This window comes from Ostrinia furnacalis, unplaced genomic scaffold (assembly GCF_004193835.3).
Source record: "Ostrinia furnacalis isolate ACB-3 unplaced genomic scaffold, ASM419383v2 OfSCF7182, whole genome shotgun sequence".
In the NCBI taxonomy this organism is placed as follows: Eukaryota; Metazoa; Arthropoda; class Insecta; order Lepidoptera; family Crambidae; genus Ostrinia; species Ostrinia furnacalis.
The window spans coordinates 1,518,266-1,534,089 of record NW_021137421.1 but is presented as its reverse complement, the minus strand read 5'-3'; the positions used below and the strand labels follow the sequence as shown (position 1 = coordinate 1,534,089).

General features: G+C 40.6%; 3 protein-coding genes across 3 annotated transcripts; 1 reads left to right on the top strand and 2 right to left on the bottom strand.

Annotated features, from left to right (window-relative positions):
- Nucleotides 1–1,352: 1,352 nt before the first annotated feature.
- On the bottom strand, nt 1,353–9,271 carry LOC114363642 (uncharacterized). The gene is made up of 4 exons (XM_028319428.1): nt 9,111–9,271; nt 8,337–8,821; nt 6,139–8,215; nt 1,353–6,016 (listed from the first exon to the last, which is right to left on the bottom strand). The coding sequence occupies exons 2-4, from the start codon at nt 8,719–8,721 to the stop codon at nt 1,363–1,365; spliced, it is 7,116 nt and encodes a 2,371-aa protein (XP_028175229.1). The 5' UTR covers nt 8,722–8,821; nt 9,111–9,271; the 3' UTR covers nt 1,353–1,362.
- A 289-nt stretch (nt 9,272–9,560) lies between these two features.
- On the top strand, nt 9,561–11,255 carry LOC114363641 (uncharacterized). Its single transcript, XM_028319426.1, has 2 exons — nt 9,561–9,631; nt 9,988–11,255. Exon 2 carries the CDS (start codon nt 10,005–10,007, stop codon nt 11,253–11,255), a length of 1,251 nt encoding a protein of 416 aa, XP_028175227.1. The 5' UTR covers nt 9,561–9,631; nt 9,988–10,004.
- A 124-nt stretch (nt 11,256–11,379) lies between these two features.
- Nucleotides 11,380–15,588, bottom strand: LOC114363669 (uncharacterized). The gene is made up of 8 exons (XM_028319466.1): nt 15,514–15,588; nt 14,381–14,498; nt 14,067–14,145; nt 13,586–13,710; nt 13,119–13,252; nt 12,332–12,835; nt 11,807–11,887; nt 11,380–11,458 (listed from the first exon to the last, which is right to left on the bottom strand). The coding sequence occupies exons 1-8, from the start codon at nt 15,522–15,524 to the stop codon at nt 11,416–11,418; spliced, it is 1,095 nt and encodes a 364-aa protein (XP_028175267.1). The 5' UTR covers nt 15,525–15,588; the 3' UTR covers nt 11,380–11,415.
- Nucleotides 15,589–15,824: the final 236 nt, after the last annotated feature.

Genomic DNA, 15,824 nt, shown 5'->3' with positions numbered 1-15,824 from the left:
TTTTAATTTGTATGAAGAATCGGCCAAATTGAATCGGCGTAGTGTGCGCACTCCCATACATGCCCATACTGATCAACTGCCCGACTAAACTATCGGCCGACGAAAAATCGATGGTCTGCGCCTACTCTTAAACGATAACATATCAATTTTGATTCTCAAAATAAGTTTCGTTCAACCATTTCTCATGCTAAGTTCACTTTACGACACGTTCACAAGGGCGCTGTTGTAGTTTTCGTACTAAATCTTTTGATGGCGATTCGAATACGCAAACGATTCGAACTCGAAAGTTTCTGTACGGCTAGTACAAAGCGTGGATGTGACGTCACGGCTGCCAGGTATGCAGTTAACTGGACCGGGTTGTAGATTTTAATATAATCCTAAGTGAAAATGAATATGAAAGAGTATGAAATAAGTTTTTATAATTTTATTATTGATACCGTCCAAGAGTCCTAGTCTTTCTGGTAATATAATTAATTTTAATTTAATTCCATAATTAAGAACCATGTGTGTTCTGCGATTTTGTATTTTTCTACTTTTCGTATGTATTTCTAAATAGAAATAAATAGTGTTGCATTTAATTTGTTTTTGTTCCTTTCTTTCTCCAAACAAAATGTACCTACATTGATCCATCCTACAGTCCCCTATTGTAGGGCAGCGGAGTTGTTGATGATTGAAAAGCCGTGTTTCACTAATTTAGTTTATTGCCAGGTCTGCACAGNTATTCCCAAAAAGTCTGAAAGGTGTTTTAATTTGTATCACTTGGATATGATTTCTATTAGAAAGTGTTGTGAGTGTGACGCTTGAAAGGAAGGAAGTCAACCTAACCTAACCAACTGCGTATTTCTATACTGTGTAGCTGGAAATTGTGGCGGGAGCTCTTTGACGCGCTGTTTTCGGCGAAGAATTGCGCGCGCAGATTTTGACAGCGCGAAATACCTACTTTAGAAGAAATACCAAGCCTTAAGATAATACAGCATAATCACAAGTGTAATGGCCGGAGTACGAAACGCTACTGGGCGCGATGGCGCTCAAATACAAACGTCACAAGACCGAACGAATGAAAGAATGAATGAATATTAGTGTTGGAACCCAATACCTATGATAATAATAATTTTGTTGCCGTTTTCTGAGTGAGCAATATCGATTTCCTGGTATTTGTTCAATCTATACCTACAAGTTTTAAAATAACTTTCAAAAAGACCCTTAAAAAGTGTCACTAAACAACTGAATACTGAGTATTTTGTTTTTGCTATAGGCAATGAACTTTGGATTTCATAAATCAAACAAATGAATTGATTGAACAAAACTGTATAATCCAAAAACCACACAAATTCATATAAAAACCAAACAAAGATCAAAAACCTACCGATTAACAGACGTGACATAATTTCTGTGCATATCCCGATACGATTCCGCGTATTCCTCATAGTTCTTCTCCAGTTCACTCTCTTTATTTATAACGAATTTAGGGAGCTTCGCAACCAAATGTTCGCCTTCGTCCGACAATGTTTTCTCAGCATATATCTCAAGAACAGCCTTCTTCGTTTCGTAGCACTGAAGTATATCAGCCGGTCTTTCAAATTTCCCCAAAAACTTCTTTCGATGCTTCCCGTGACTCCTCTCCTGTGATACTTTGGACACGTTGTGACGTATCGACAATTTAGTCGGTTTTGCATTCAGAAGATACACTTTATCTTCATCTGTCAAGCCCAACATAGTATTTCTGTTCAATTTCTTCATCTCACATGGTCGGATATGGCTTGCATGTGGCGAAAATGTTTTCTTAACTTTCTGACTGCAAATATCAGAATCTCTCACTGTTTTGACATCGATGCAATTTCTAATAGACCCAGATATAGCTCGGCTGTGCACAGAAAAGTTTTTACTGCTGCAAATAAATTTAGAGTTCTGTGTCTCAACGTCGATGTATTCAATGGTCTTGTAGTTGAGAAGGAAGAAGTCTTCCTCGGTTCGTAGATCGCAACACGTTTCTTCGTCAATTTTATTCGGCTTCTTACAGCAGCAGACACCACTGACGTCATTCGCTTTACACATATTCAACCTAGCAGCCAAAGTACTGCAGAGGCAGCCTTGCTTTGCCTTATCATCATCAGAAGAAGCACCCTCACTCTCTCTGACACTGCACTGGCTGATATTTTCCGTAGGATAGTTCAGATTTGGCCTCGTATGACTTTCTTTAGCGGACGATATAACAGAACTGTCAATTTTGTAATAATTATTCATACTATCTGTATCTCTAAAATAGTTGGGCTTCAACGACGCGTATGTCATTTCTTTTACCAAGTCATTACTGGTCACAGCCATATCTTCATGTTCACTGCTGTCCGATGTTAAAATGACTTTCAGCATCTCTCTCAATTGTTTTAGTTTTTCTTTGTTCTTCATTTTTCGGCTCTTACTGGCCTTTTCAAACACCTTCTTCAGTAACTTTTTCTTCTCTTCCTTCGTCAAAGATTCAGCCAGCATTTCAGCACTATTGAAATCGCTGATATTGCCCAAATCGGCTGCAACTTCTTGGTCATCTGTGTCGGTCATGGAGTAACGTGCGCTTGGCCTGTCCTTTGAGTTTCTTTCTATATTTTCGCCCTGACTGCCCTTTCTACTTGGTGCATCTTCTATTTTGCTCTCAGAATGCTCAGTCCCAGATTTTCCAATAGCGCTACGTGACGAAGCCATTAGGTCTATAGGTTCTCTTGCAATATACTCTTCGCTAACATTTTCATGGCTAGCCATTTGTGTTTTGGATACCTCATTCGAAGAATTCAGATTTATAGTTGTTCTGTGAACAGAGTACACGTTTTCTGCTTTTTCCTCAATATGTGCAACTTTCTCTTTCTGTTCCGAGTCTTCAGGAGCGAGATCACTATAACCTGTGGACACGGTTTGGAATTTTTCCGATATCTTTTGAGTAAACTCTTCCACTTCAGTATTGTATTTCTTATCACTCTTTTTCTTTTGCTTGTAATTTTTTATAACAATCTTGATGTTGATATCATTTTTGTCATTAGCTTCTTCAGTGCATTGTTCAGCCTGGTCTTTCAACATGAAAACTTCATGTGATGTTTGACCAATCTGATCGTTTGTATTTATTTTAGGCTTTTCAGGAACATTATCGTTTCCGATATTAATTTCAGTAGTTTTATCTCCTTGAGTTACTTTTAATTTAAAGTTGATTTCTATTAAATTAGCAACACTTGTTTCACTTTTAGCTTCTTGCAGATCTGTATTGCTTTTTTCTTCCATAGCCATATTCTGTACAATAGACGTGGAGACATGATGATGAAGGTTAGATTTGTACACATCGTTCAAAATTGATGGTCGTTTCTTTTGGTAGTCGCATCTCTCGTATAAAGTTCTTCCGTCCTCGTCTTGCACCTTGATATTGTATCCTTCTCTTATTTCTTCTGTGCTAGCGGTCCCGTGCTTGATGTTGATAGTAATGTCGTCCTCTGAATTGTTCTTTTCAGGACATTGTGGAGGACTCTCCCAAGCAGAGCATTCTTTGGAGCAGACTTTTTTCGAAGCCTTCATTTTCAGGAATATACCTGATACTCTTGGTGGTGATTTGCAGGGAGGTGGTGGACAAGGTTTAGGTTTGGGGCATTCTGGTGGGAGGAATGAGCATCCTTTCTTACACTTTGCTACCTCAACGGGAGGTACTAAAGCAATTTTAGGTTCTGGACAAGGTGGTGACGGTGGACGAACTGACGGAGTCTCTGAGCAAGTTGATACCAAGGATATGTTTCCTGAGACTAAAGACTGGTTTGAGACTTGATTTTTCAACGGCCACGGGAATTCTTGGCTCGGGCATTTTTTGCAGGCATCGCAAAGGGGCCGGGGCGGCGGGGGCGGGGGTGGGCAAGGCGGCAGCGGGGGTGGAGGTGGGGTGCAGGGAGGAGTGTCACATCTGGAAGGGGGTTTTGGTTTAGGTGGACAAGGGGGTGGAGGGGGTGGTCTAGGGGGACAAGGATCGTACTGATAAGGCGGTGTAGGTGGTGGGGAGCACGGCGAAGGTGACCGTGACTTCTTCTTTTTATTCTTCGGTGCATTTCTACATGACGGCGAGGGTGACGCTTTCTTGCATTGTGACTTGGGTCCGGGCATGACTTTGCCTTTGCATGGGGGTGGGGACGTTTGGCAAGGTGGGGATGTTTTTCTTTTGGGTGGCGAAGGACAGGGAGGGGGCGTTGGGGGGCAAGAAGGGGGTGTTGACGGACAGGAAGGCGGTGACGGAGGACATTTCGGTGGTAAAGGCGGACAGGGTTTTCTTCTTGGAGTTGGACAGGGAGGAGGAGTTGGTGGTGGTGAATGTGGACATGGTTTTCTTTTTGGAGTGTGGCAAGGGGGTGGCGAAGGTGGACACGGCGGTGAATGGGGACAGGGTTTCTTTTTTGGGGGAGAGGGGCAAGGGGGAGGCGTAGGTGGACATGGTGGCGAATGGGGACAGGGTTTCTTTTTTGGAGGAGAGGGGCAAGGGGGAGGTGAAGGTGGACATACTGGTGGGGAGTGAGGACAAGGCTTCCTCTTCGGAGTGGGGCAGGGAGGTGGTGAAGGAGGACATCTAGGAGGCGAGTGGGGACAAGGTTTCTTTTTTGGAGTTTGACAAGGGGGCGGGGAAGGGCAAGGTCTTCTTTTCGGGGTCGGACAAGGTGGAGGCGACGGCGGACAAGGTGGAGGTGACGGCGGACATGTCGGTGGAGACGGGGGACATGATCTCTTTTTCGGAGCTAGACAAGGTGGGGATGGAGGGCATGACCTCCTTTTTGGAGTTGGACAGGGAGGTGGTGAACACGGTGGAGGCTTTCGTTTGGACATATGCGGCGTGCACGGTGGCGATTTCTGTTTACAGGGCGGTATGGGCGGCGAGCATGGTGAACCGCATCTGGCTGGCTTTCTGGGTGGGCATGGAGGACTAGGCATGCAGGGTGGACTAGGAACGCAGGGTGAAGCGATACGCACTTCAGATCTCTTGGGTGAGCCGCAGGGAGGCGTTGGAGGAGGCGATGGACATGGTGACATAGGTGGTGATGGGCATTGAGGCTTAGGTGGTGTCGGGCACCGGGGCTTAGGTGGTGACGGGCAAGGTGACCTAGGCGGTGATGGGCAAGGTGACTTAGGTGGCGATGGGCATGGTGACATCGGCGGCGAAGGACACGGAGGCTTTTTCGGCGGCTCCTTACAAGGCTGGTTTGGCGGTGGAATCGCACATGTTGGCGCTGGAATAACTTTCGGGTGTTTCGGACACACCCCGCCTTTTTTATTACAAACATCACATTTCGAGGCACCCTTGAACGACAATATCCCTGGTGGACATTTATCAGCTAACTGTTCTGCTAAAGATTCATTCATAGTGTCGCAATCTTGCAACGAGACGTGTTTTCTACAAACTTTCTTCTTTGGCTTCGACTCTGGTGGTTTGTAACATGTCTTCTTTAATTTTGGGCAGTCTGTCAACGTATCCTGAGCTCCTTTGCTTTCAATACTCGGAATGGAGTACGGTCTATCGTCAGAGCATACCCAGTTAGATTTGTTGCTCGCTGCGTAAATTTTTCTCCGTTTAAAAACTTCCAAAGAATCTTTTGGAAGGATTCTTTTGGCAGAACCGATGTTTGGAGGTTCTGATTTGCATTTCGATCGGAATTTGCTGAAGAATTTTGTCATAAGGTCTTCCCTCTTCGGTTCTTCTTCCCATGGGCCACAATGGCTGCAGCAGGATGTTCCACACGAGGAGATGACTGTAGATGCTTGGTAATCATCGTAAATGTTTGGGCAGGACTTAGACCCGTCTCCTTGATTATTCACAGTCGTGTGCGAGTTCTCTGAGCAGCATTGCAAATGTGAATCGCTGACGCACCACGAGAAGAAGTCGATGCCCAACGGTGTCCAATGACGGTAGTATTCTTGAAGGTAGCTCTCTGCAAATTTGCTTTTGTTGTGGGTATGATTAACTGTGTGATCCGAGTCTTCCTCCGAATAGTCGTCTTGAATTTTTAATCTGTAATTTAGAGCAATATAGTTAATAGCCAACAATCTATCCCTAAAGATTTAAACGGAAACGAAACATCACATCACAACTAAGTTTTTTTTTTAAGTTTTAGAAATAAATAATATACTTACATAGGTTTTCTCATCCTCGTGATATCTTTTTGTGTAATAATGCCAACTCCAATAACATTGCATCTTTTCGGAATATACACATTACTGCCTTGTATGACCACATCCCTGTGAATTGGCGGTCTCTTTATAACAGTTTCTAGAATATTCGATTCAAATTCTTTGCTATCCTTCACACTTACTGTTACTTTGATGTCTTTATTCAAATGATCTCCGACTTCAATATTTCTGTTTCTTCTAAGAAAATTGTTAGATGCATCAGGTGACTCATATTCTACGATTTTATAAACTTCTTCGTTACTAGTGTGCATTGGACCAGTGCTATCGCTGCTAGAATCAGTAAAGAAGCCTTTGGGAATGTCTATCCTTAAATACTCAGAACTGGGATCTTTTTGATGTGGAACAAGGTTTTTAGAATGTAGGACAACTTCGATTTTTTGAGCAAACGCCTTCGATTTGTCTATGAACCATTTCTGATCCGATATTCTTACTTCGATGTTGTCTTTTTTATCTCCTTTCTCGTCTTTACCAATTCTGATTGGCGTAGCTTTATCTGGAATAAATTTTGGTATCATCCACGCTTCTATATCTTGGACAAAATTGACATGCTGTTTCGTGAAAGATTTGTAATATGACGATTCACCTGTGGTTACTTCACTTTTCGATCTGAAAACAACTCCGGTATCTTTGTAAACGTTTTCCATGATTTCAAATACGGTGCTACTGCTAGTAGCGTAAGCACTGTTGTTCCATCTTATCTTGACGCTCGGTCTTGAATCTATGGTTTGCGCTAGGAATTGTTGAAGCCAGGCTTTCCGCAGCATCTCTTCGTAGTTTTCAGGAATCTGCTTTATTTCTTTTTTTCTCTCTTTCTCAGCCGGTGGACTATTTGCTGCTCCAATTTTGATCATCAGTCCATCGCCGACTTCGCAACGACCAGCTGTTACACCTTTCTTCTGCTTGTAAGGTTGCTTAGTTTTATCTTTGCTTTTCTTCTTGAAGAAGAAAAACTTTTTCCCTTCCTTCTTACTCTCGCTTTCGGTTGCTGGAATTTTGTCTTTCGGTTTTTTCGACACATCCATAGAAGGTCCGGGGGAAGAATCTTCGTCGTCTAAATTGAATTTCTTTCCCCACAGTTTGAACATGCCTTTTACACCTTGGCATTCGCTATCATAATCCTCAGGTCTTGTCCAATCTTTCCTTCCTATAAAAGACTTCTTATACATTTTGGAAGTTGACGCCTTGTCTTGATCTGCATTTTGAAACGGGCTGTAAACTTTGGTATTAGAATAAGACCTTGCTTCTAATGACGGAGGATCGGAGGCAATAGAAACATCTCTGTGACTGGGTGCGCTAACGTTACTGGAATCTTTATTAGCCAAAACTGCATTTTTCTTCGAATCCTCCTTCTTGGCAAGTCCCCTTCTCAGTGCTTCGAAACGACGTCGCAATACAGAAGTGCTTTTCATTTCCGCTTCAGGTTTTTCTTCTGTACTAGGCTTTTGTTCTTTTGATTCTTTAGATTTCGTGCTAAACATTTTTCTGTATTCACGTTCAAGTTTGTTTTCCATAGGATCTATGAACATAGGACTTGCTTGCTTATCCTCGCTCGGGTGTTCCAAATCATGAACGTGTTGGACAAGAGAATCTGAAGAAAAGACCCTTTCGGCTTCCTGTGCCCTTTTGCTTATGCGCTTCGCATGTGGTTCTTCAGTTGAAGTCGCGATTCCTTCTTTCGATTTTTTCTCTTTAGTGCTTTTTCTAGAAATGTCTTTTGTTTGGTTTTGTTCTACAATGACTTCAATTACTTCTTTAATGTCTTCTTCTTTCTGGACATCCCCATCTTGTATCTGAGTTGACGTTGTCACGAAGCTCTTTTCGTGGGTATTACTGCCGATCTCAACATTTTTCTTCTCTTCCACCGAAGGTATGCTAGGACTAGTTGTGCCAGATTTGGTGTGTACTATCGGCGATAGTTTCTCGTTGAGGACATCAGTGTTGCCTTCGATTACACCTCCCACGCATTTCGATGATGTTTTTTTGTGATCGTAGAAACTACTTCGGTAGTACCTGGTTCTTCCTTGAACGAGAAAATGAAAAGGAATGAAAAATATTAGACTTAATTTAATTTAGCAAGAGTTAGAGAGGAGGTGACCTTATAAACAGAATGTCTTTGTTAGAAATAGTTTTAGATAACTTACGACTGATAAACGATGACAAATCAGAGCTTCCTACCCCCCGATCGTCGGTCTCAGGCAAGTAAATCCTCTTCACTTTCTTCCTCTGAAAAGCTTTCACACTTCCCACTCCTATATCTGTAAAACTCCTTGAACCATGGTACGCGTATATCTGTTTTGGAAGTCCACTAAAGTACCGCACTTCTTGATGCCTTCTCAAGCCAGATATATTCCTGCATGTGCATATGACATTGTCCCTTCTATAATTATACTGGACACCAGCGTCTCTAGTACTAGTTTGGTATCTATAATCTCTTGTGATTTTACTGGTATACAATTGGTAATTTCTGTTCAACTGGTCCTCTTTTATATTGTGCTTAGTTACATAAACTCCTTTGCTCTCTTTCATTTCTTATTTTATCATTATATCAATGGATTTTTGCATCTTTGTCTCACTGGTGACTTTAGAAGTTCAAAATTTATAGGAATATGAGTGTCTTGGATTGATTCTGCAAAAAAATGAATAAATCACAATAGTTACCTGCCCCAAGACCCAAATGCCACTCAAACTAAGTAAAGCTTCGTACGTTCGTTCGTTTAAGCCAAATGACGTCCACTGCTGGACAAAGGCCTCCCCCAAGGATTTCTATAACGACCGATCCTACGCTGCCCGCATCCAGGTTCTTCCCGTAACCTTCACCAGACCGTCGGTCCACCTAGTGGGAGGCCTAAGCCCAAGCAAAGCTTGTAATATAATAATGTGGTGGCAAAGAACTAGAATTTGGGATCAAGTCATACCTTTGTCCAATACGACTAGCGCAATTTTTATAAACTTTTCACATTTGTTTACAAATATTTTTACGGAAAATTTTTGTCGTTATAAAGTTGACAGATGTTAATCTAACTGTCAAGTGTTGTTGTGGTTCTTCTGCCAGGTTTTGTATTTCAAGAACAGAGTTTTTATTGAGACTTATTACAAAATCAATCTTTCAAGGAAATTGTTAATTTTGATTGTTGAATATTCCAAAATAATGCTTACTCTTTACTTTACTTTGAAATTAAAACTGTTTTATTAACCTCTAAAATAAATATTTTTAACCTTTCTTTCGAATATTTTTTTAATAGAATTTGACAACACTGTCAAATATATCAATATTTTCGATGACACGTTTTATGCATGTTTTATGTGTATATTTTTTAGATTATCTTGGATTATCTACGCAGTTATTTTTTACTTTACAACTTGATAATTTTCTATAAATGTACAATTTAACTAATCCTATTTAATGTAAATGTGTGATCCCATGGTCATTTTATTGGTAAGTATTTTTTTCTTGGTTCGTTCGTTTCAGCCGAAAGACGTCCACTGCTGGACAAAGGCCTCCCCCAAGGATTTCCACAAAGACCGGTCTGCGCCGCTCGCATCCAGGCACCTCCTGCGACCTTCACCAGATCGTCGGTCCACCTAGTGGGAGACCTGCCCACGCTACGTCTTCCGGCTCGTGGTCGCCACTCAATAACTTTTTTTTGGTAACTCAATAAAAAAGAATCATGACAATGTGAACGAAGTTCTCGGCTACATTTTAAAGTATATTTTAAACTCGATAACTTTTCTGATTGAACAAGAACCGAAGATAATAGTTGTCAACAAACTAATAAAATAAATTCTTTACAGACATTCACACAACTCTTATGATATCAAGCGTCAACTACAAAAAAGTAAAGATTCACATAACCACTTTCCAAAACGAAGATACAAAGTCCAAAACCAAAATGGACAAAGAGAAATGCAAACATAGTCTCATAAACGCTGCCAATAGAAGATTTATTTGTGCCATGTGTTTAAATTCAAATAATACACACAATTGTAACGAAGATCATGGGAAAATAGCAAGACCTTGTCCTATATGTCGTAAAAAGTACGATAACATTAATAAAAGAAGTTGTGATCACACCAAAGTGGATAAAAAAGATACAGTGATTCACACTTATGATCATAGCAAAGAATGCAGTCTGAGTACTAATCTAAAAGACAAATCAAACGCTGATAATAAACATAGTGATAAAAGAAATGAGATTAATGAAAGGAATATGAAAACAAAGATTCTGAGCACAAAAATTGTTCAAACGTCTCAAACTGACCTGACCCAAGATCTCAGTTTACTAAAAGAGGTCCTAACAGTCTTTCAGAGTAAAAAGCTTGATATCAAAAGTAATAACAGTAAAACAGTTGTAATGAAAGATGTATCAGTAGCTACTGAGAGTCAATCGAAAATCGACCTTAAGCCAAAGCTCACAATGAGCAGAATATTCCAACTCTCAATCGATGAAACTAGCAACAACAATGGGAATAATTTCAAAATAGTAAATTATTCTCAACCTACTAACGCGAAATCTTCTCACTTTTCAATAGACTTAATAAAACACAAATCTTCATCGATTCCTCAAATGAAAGTGGAAGAATTGAAGTATTCTTTGAAAGAGAAGACGAAATCGAAAGACGCCATCGAAGAAGTGAACAGAATGTTCGCGACTGTACGACGACATCAAATGTCAAAAAATCTAGATGACCCTAATCGACCTCTGATTAGAAACGGACCTAGGGTATTGCCAGTTGTAAAAACTAACACTTATCAAGAAAACACAAAAGAAAACTCTGATAGTGAGTTGGAAAATAAACCAGTTGATACAGCAATTTGCAAGTGTTGCCAGACTAATGATTTGCAGCTGTCGGCAGGAGATTCCATTTTCAAACACGAATGTTGCTATCATAAAATGCTGCAGGAAGGGAAATGCGAGAAATGTGTTTATATGCTGTGTTGCCATTATCAGAATCATAGCAAAGTTGAGGCAGGGGCACTAATATGTGAACATTATAGAAACCCTTCCGAAGAAAAACAAGGAAATGCAAATGGAGGATGCAATCATTGTGAGCATTTTTAATTGTATTTTTTGAATATTTATTTTTTAAATAAAGTTTTATTCCTATTATATCTGACTTGATAAAAACTAACTTTTCCAATTTATACACATTTATTAGTAACAAAAAATACAATTTCTAAATACCTAACGAATGTCTTATTATAAAAACAATTATTTCGAGTCAAAAATAAAAGCTCTCTGAAGAAAATTTTGGTTTGCTGCTCCTGAAACAAAAACATAATTAAAGATCCGGCTTGAAGGACCAGTATAATTTCAAAATATAAGCAGAAAAACCTATCATAAACTACTACTTGTGGTGACTAAATTAAAAAAACACCAAAGTAAACGCGAATAAGTACTTGGCTACACACATCGCGAATATTCGGGTTATCGCGGTTTGTATGGATGGCACAAGGGTAAAAGACAGTGCCCGAAGAAAACAAGTGTTTGTGCAGTCGACTGCACATCATAATTTACATTTTTGTTGCTAAATAGCATCTATTACAACAACATAAGATTACTCAGTATTTAGCTCGATGTGCCGTTAGCAAATGATTCATATAAATCTTTACCTGCTTGCATCTCCGTATTTATTCCGACTCCTCTCCATTTTTTCACTGTGAGCCTTCTCCCAGTCTCGTGGAGTGTCTTGGCTGTAAAAGCAATTTGTTTTACAATAGATAAAATATATTTTTCCCTATACGGGACCTCTAAATCATTCCCCCCACCAACTGCAACTTCTAGTCAAACAGATCTACAGTTTAGCCTTCAAAGAATCCTTAGCATTGAAGGTTACTCTCTATGTTGTAGTCCTGAAGGATAGCCGACTGTCTTTGACTTGGAACCCTCAACGAATTTAATAAGTAAGAAATTAGGAATAATATGGGAGGAATATCGAATTCCTTCCGTTTTTTAGCCTAATAGCGAACTTGATTCGCTATCTCTCTTTGTAAATGATTGATTATTCAAAAAAATCAATAAAGTGTACATTTAGCTCTCTTAGGAAAAAACATCCCATAGCAAATCCTCCCAACAACACGCTATGTGTTGTCTCTGCTACGTTGGGTAGAAATCACCTTAAAATTATTCATACTTACTCTCCCAGCCCCAAATCGAAGAACGGCTCAGCGGTGCTCAGCCTATCTCTGACGCTGGTCTTCGAATCATATTCTTTCGTCAACACCCTTTTGATCGTATTCGTAGAATCCACAAACTTCCCCATACACTCATTCAACGTCTGCATCTTAGCTAGCAACTCATCCTTATCACATTTTTCCACTGGATACTTCATTAACTTCTCCAATTCTTTAGTTATCATCCTACAATTGTCTTTCAAATCTGGTATGTCATTCCACTGTATATCTGTGTTGGTTGACGTATGTTTCAGTATTCGGATCTTGGGAGATACTGTTTCTATGACAAATTCGCCTTCTTCGATGATTTCGTCTGTAGCCTTGTAGTATGGTTGTCGGATTCCGTATAGTGATTGGTTCGGGCATTCCTCGGATAGGCCGTCTTTGGTTTTAGCTAGGACTAACTTAAGGAGGTTGTCGAGGCCGATCTTGTGGTCGTTTAGGAGATGCCTGTCCAAGACTGTGATGCTGAAATTAGGTATTTAATATTTATCACGTATCTCTTTAGTAAACCTAGATGGGGCAGAAGAGTTCTCGAGTGGCGACCACGGGCGAAAAAATGTAGTGAAGGCAGGCCTCCCACTAGGTAGACTGATGATCGCTAAAGATCGCATATAGCACCTGGATGCGGGCAGTGCAGGACCGGCCGTTATGGAAATCCTTGGGAGAGGCCTTTGTCCAGCAGTGGGCATCAATCGATAGAAACTAACAATGTTGTAATTGACCTGGGTACATGTAACAGAAAAATTACCGGTCAGCATCAAAAGAACACAGATGGCATCCATAGGTTTCCTTGCTCTCTGCAAGGGGTGTGGTGATGGCACTGCTCTTAGACATTGAAGACTCCAAAGCTTTGGATGTACAGTCGCTGGATATTGAATGATCCTGTTGGGAAATATAAATAAAATATTTTTTGTACTGCAATATTCTTGCCAAGAGGAAAGATTGCTAAAAGATTTTTGGAAGCGGAAAAACTAAACGTTTTTATAGGGATATTTTGACGTAGGGACAGTTGGTCACACAAATTAAAATATAGGCTTCCGTCGACTCTATTTGCGATATTCAAAGCAATTGAACGGATTTTCATGCAGTTTTAGCTAATAGATGTGATTTATGAGGAAAAGTCTGACATAGGAGGACAGACAAATGAATAAAATAACAATCAGCGTACGTCAGGGATAAAGCACAAGTGTAAGCACATAAAAATCCTTTACTAACATTAGTATTCAGGTTGTTCTCGCTGCTCTCCTCAGGGTGTGAGAAGAGGATCCTGCTTCTGCTACGCGTGATGCGCGAGCGCAGCTTGTCCAACAGCCGGGTCGCTGACGACGTTCGTGACGCCACTGAAAGTTATAAAAATAAATCATTGTACATATAAGAGTTCCAGAAACTTTAGATCTTCAGGAAATCCAGATCCTTAAAGGTTTTTATTGTTAAATGAAGGAATGTTGTGGCCAAAAAACTGAACTTCAATTAGGTAAAATGACGTAAATAAGAGCCTTGGCATGGCGTACGACGGCCAAGCAGCCAGGGCGCGAAAAACCATTGTTTGTTATCACAACTTCACAACCCATTAGACCGCTTTTCATCATCTCCAACGATTTGTTGATTGACCGGTTGATAGCAAATAGCAATAGTCATCTGTCCACCTTGAAGGTGACGCTGCCTTTGCTAAAAAGATAATTTCTTTTATGCTTACACTTGAAACCTTTGCTTTCTTTGGTGCTTGAGAACGAGGCGTCCAATGCTGCTGCGCGAGGCACCGTGTTTGATTTTTCCTGAAACATATAGGTATTCCTGAAGCAGCGTTTTTTAGCAATTATCTTGGGGGTTGGGGAGGCCTTTATGTTCGCATATTGGTCCCTTAATCGCCTTTACGAACATTACATCGACGGAAAAAGCGAAATGCATAAGGACCATAGAGGTAGGGGAGGCTTGATGTTCGCATATTTTGTCCTTTACAACATCCACGGGAAAAATAATGTCCATTTAAAAGAAATATGTATGGCTTACAGTCAAAAGCTTAGGTTTAGAGTCAGGGTATCCATTCAGAGTGGCCGGTTCGTGGTGCAATTGATGATGCATCCTCAGGGCACTCTCGAACTGGGCGGTGAAGTTGCATTGTGAACAGCTGGAAATAAAGGAATATTGACTTATTGTAATGTTCTTAACATCATCATCATCTCAGCCATAGGACGTCCACTGCTGAACATAGGCCTCCCCCAATGCTTTCCATGCTGCCCGGTTGGTAGCGGCCTGCGGTTGGTTCTTAACATAGTACGAAATAAAGTCGCTCTTGCTGTCTGTGCGGTTATATCTTTTAACTAAGCAACGGATTTCAATGCAGGGCAGACCGTCCTGGCGCCTAAGAACAAGGAGAGCCGGCCCCAAATAATGGTAAAAAGGACTTGACTTAAGGTCCTGTGTCCCCTAGATGGGGCAGAGGGCGTCCACAACAGTCCTCCATCGCGTTCGGTCTTGAGCTTCGCGTTTGATCTCCCTCCAAGTCTTGAAATTTTCCAAGCCTCGTCTGCTACAGTGCGCCGCCAAGTTTGCTTGGGGCGACCACGTTTGCGTTTCCTTGGGGGTTCCAATCCAGAGCCTGCTTAGGGATGTGATCGGGGCCCCTTCGGAGAGTGTGGCCAATCCAGTTCTTTTATTTTTCAGGAAAAATAGAAGAAGAACGGATTTCAATGAAGTTCTTTGCAATAGATAGAGTGATCCAAGAGGAAGGTTTAAGTACTCTGTCTCTTTTCGCATTAAACTCACAAACTACTGGACGGATTTTCATGCGGTTTTCACCAATAGATTCTTATGGAAGGTTTAGGTGTAAAGAAGAACATCATAGTACGCTAGTTTTTATACAGATTTTTGAAAGGGGGACGGTTAAGAGTTTCTGTAACAGACCTACATAATTATATTTACACCGGCGAACCTAGCTAAGCTAGTATTTAATTAATATCGTGCAATATTAGTATTGTATCTTCTTTTACAACGTAGATCTTGAAGGTTTCTTCTATCGTGTGGATTGTAACAGAGTTGGACTTTTTCTTCTGGAGCGTGGTGTATTTCTTCGCCCCATAAAAGAAGGAACGAAATATTTGCAATAAAGGTTCACTGCTGGACGAAATGCTTTGGAAACTTACCAGTATGTCATAGTAAAGTCCTGTTAAAAAACGTCTAAATCTAAAATAGTCACAAATCACAAAGTTCCAAAAGAGTCACAAAGTTTGGTCAAATTGACAACGTCATTGAATGATGTCATAGTGGCAGTAAATATTTTTTTCATAAATTGCAACATCTAAGAAGGATTAAAGAGAAATTCATTTTCTTATGGCCACTTGTGGCTATAATATCTTTGTTTGTTTTTTCTTTAGGGTTGCCCCTTCCATGTTTATACCATGGAATAGGTTACCTCCAGTTAACTCCAAAGTATTTTCTGTTTTTTTGTAATACC

What these genes read in the sequence shown, in the direction of transcription:
- LOC114363641 (XM_028319426.1), top strand. Translation starts at nt 10,005, where the DNA reads ATGATATCAAGCGTCAACTACAAAAAAGTAAAGATTCACATAACCACT.
- LOC114363642 (XM_028319428.1), bottom strand. Translation starts at nt 8,721, where the DNA reads ATGAAAGAGAGCAAAGGAGTTTATGTAACTAAGCACAATATAAAAGAG. An exon ending in TTTGTCATCGTTTATCAGTC is followed by an intron (nt 8,216 to 8,336) that starts GTAAGTTATCTA and finishes TTCTCGTTCAAG; the next exon opens with GAAGAACCAGGTACTACCGA. An exon ending in ACGAGGATGAGAAAACCTAT is followed by an intron (nt 6,017 to 6,138) that starts GTAAGTATATTA and finishes TCTAAATTACAG; the next exon opens with ATTAAAAATTCAAGACGACT.
- LOC114363669 (XM_028319466.1), bottom strand. An exon ending in TGTTCTTTTGATGCTGACCG is followed by an intron (nt 12,836 to 13,118) that starts GTAATTTTTCTG and finishes ACCTAATTTCAG; the next exon opens with CATCACAGTCTTGGACAGGC. An exon ending in TTCGATTTGGGGCTGGGAGA is followed by an intron (nt 11,888 to 12,331) that starts GTAAGTATGAAT and finishes TTGCTTTTACAG; the next exon opens with CCAAGACACTCCACGAGACT.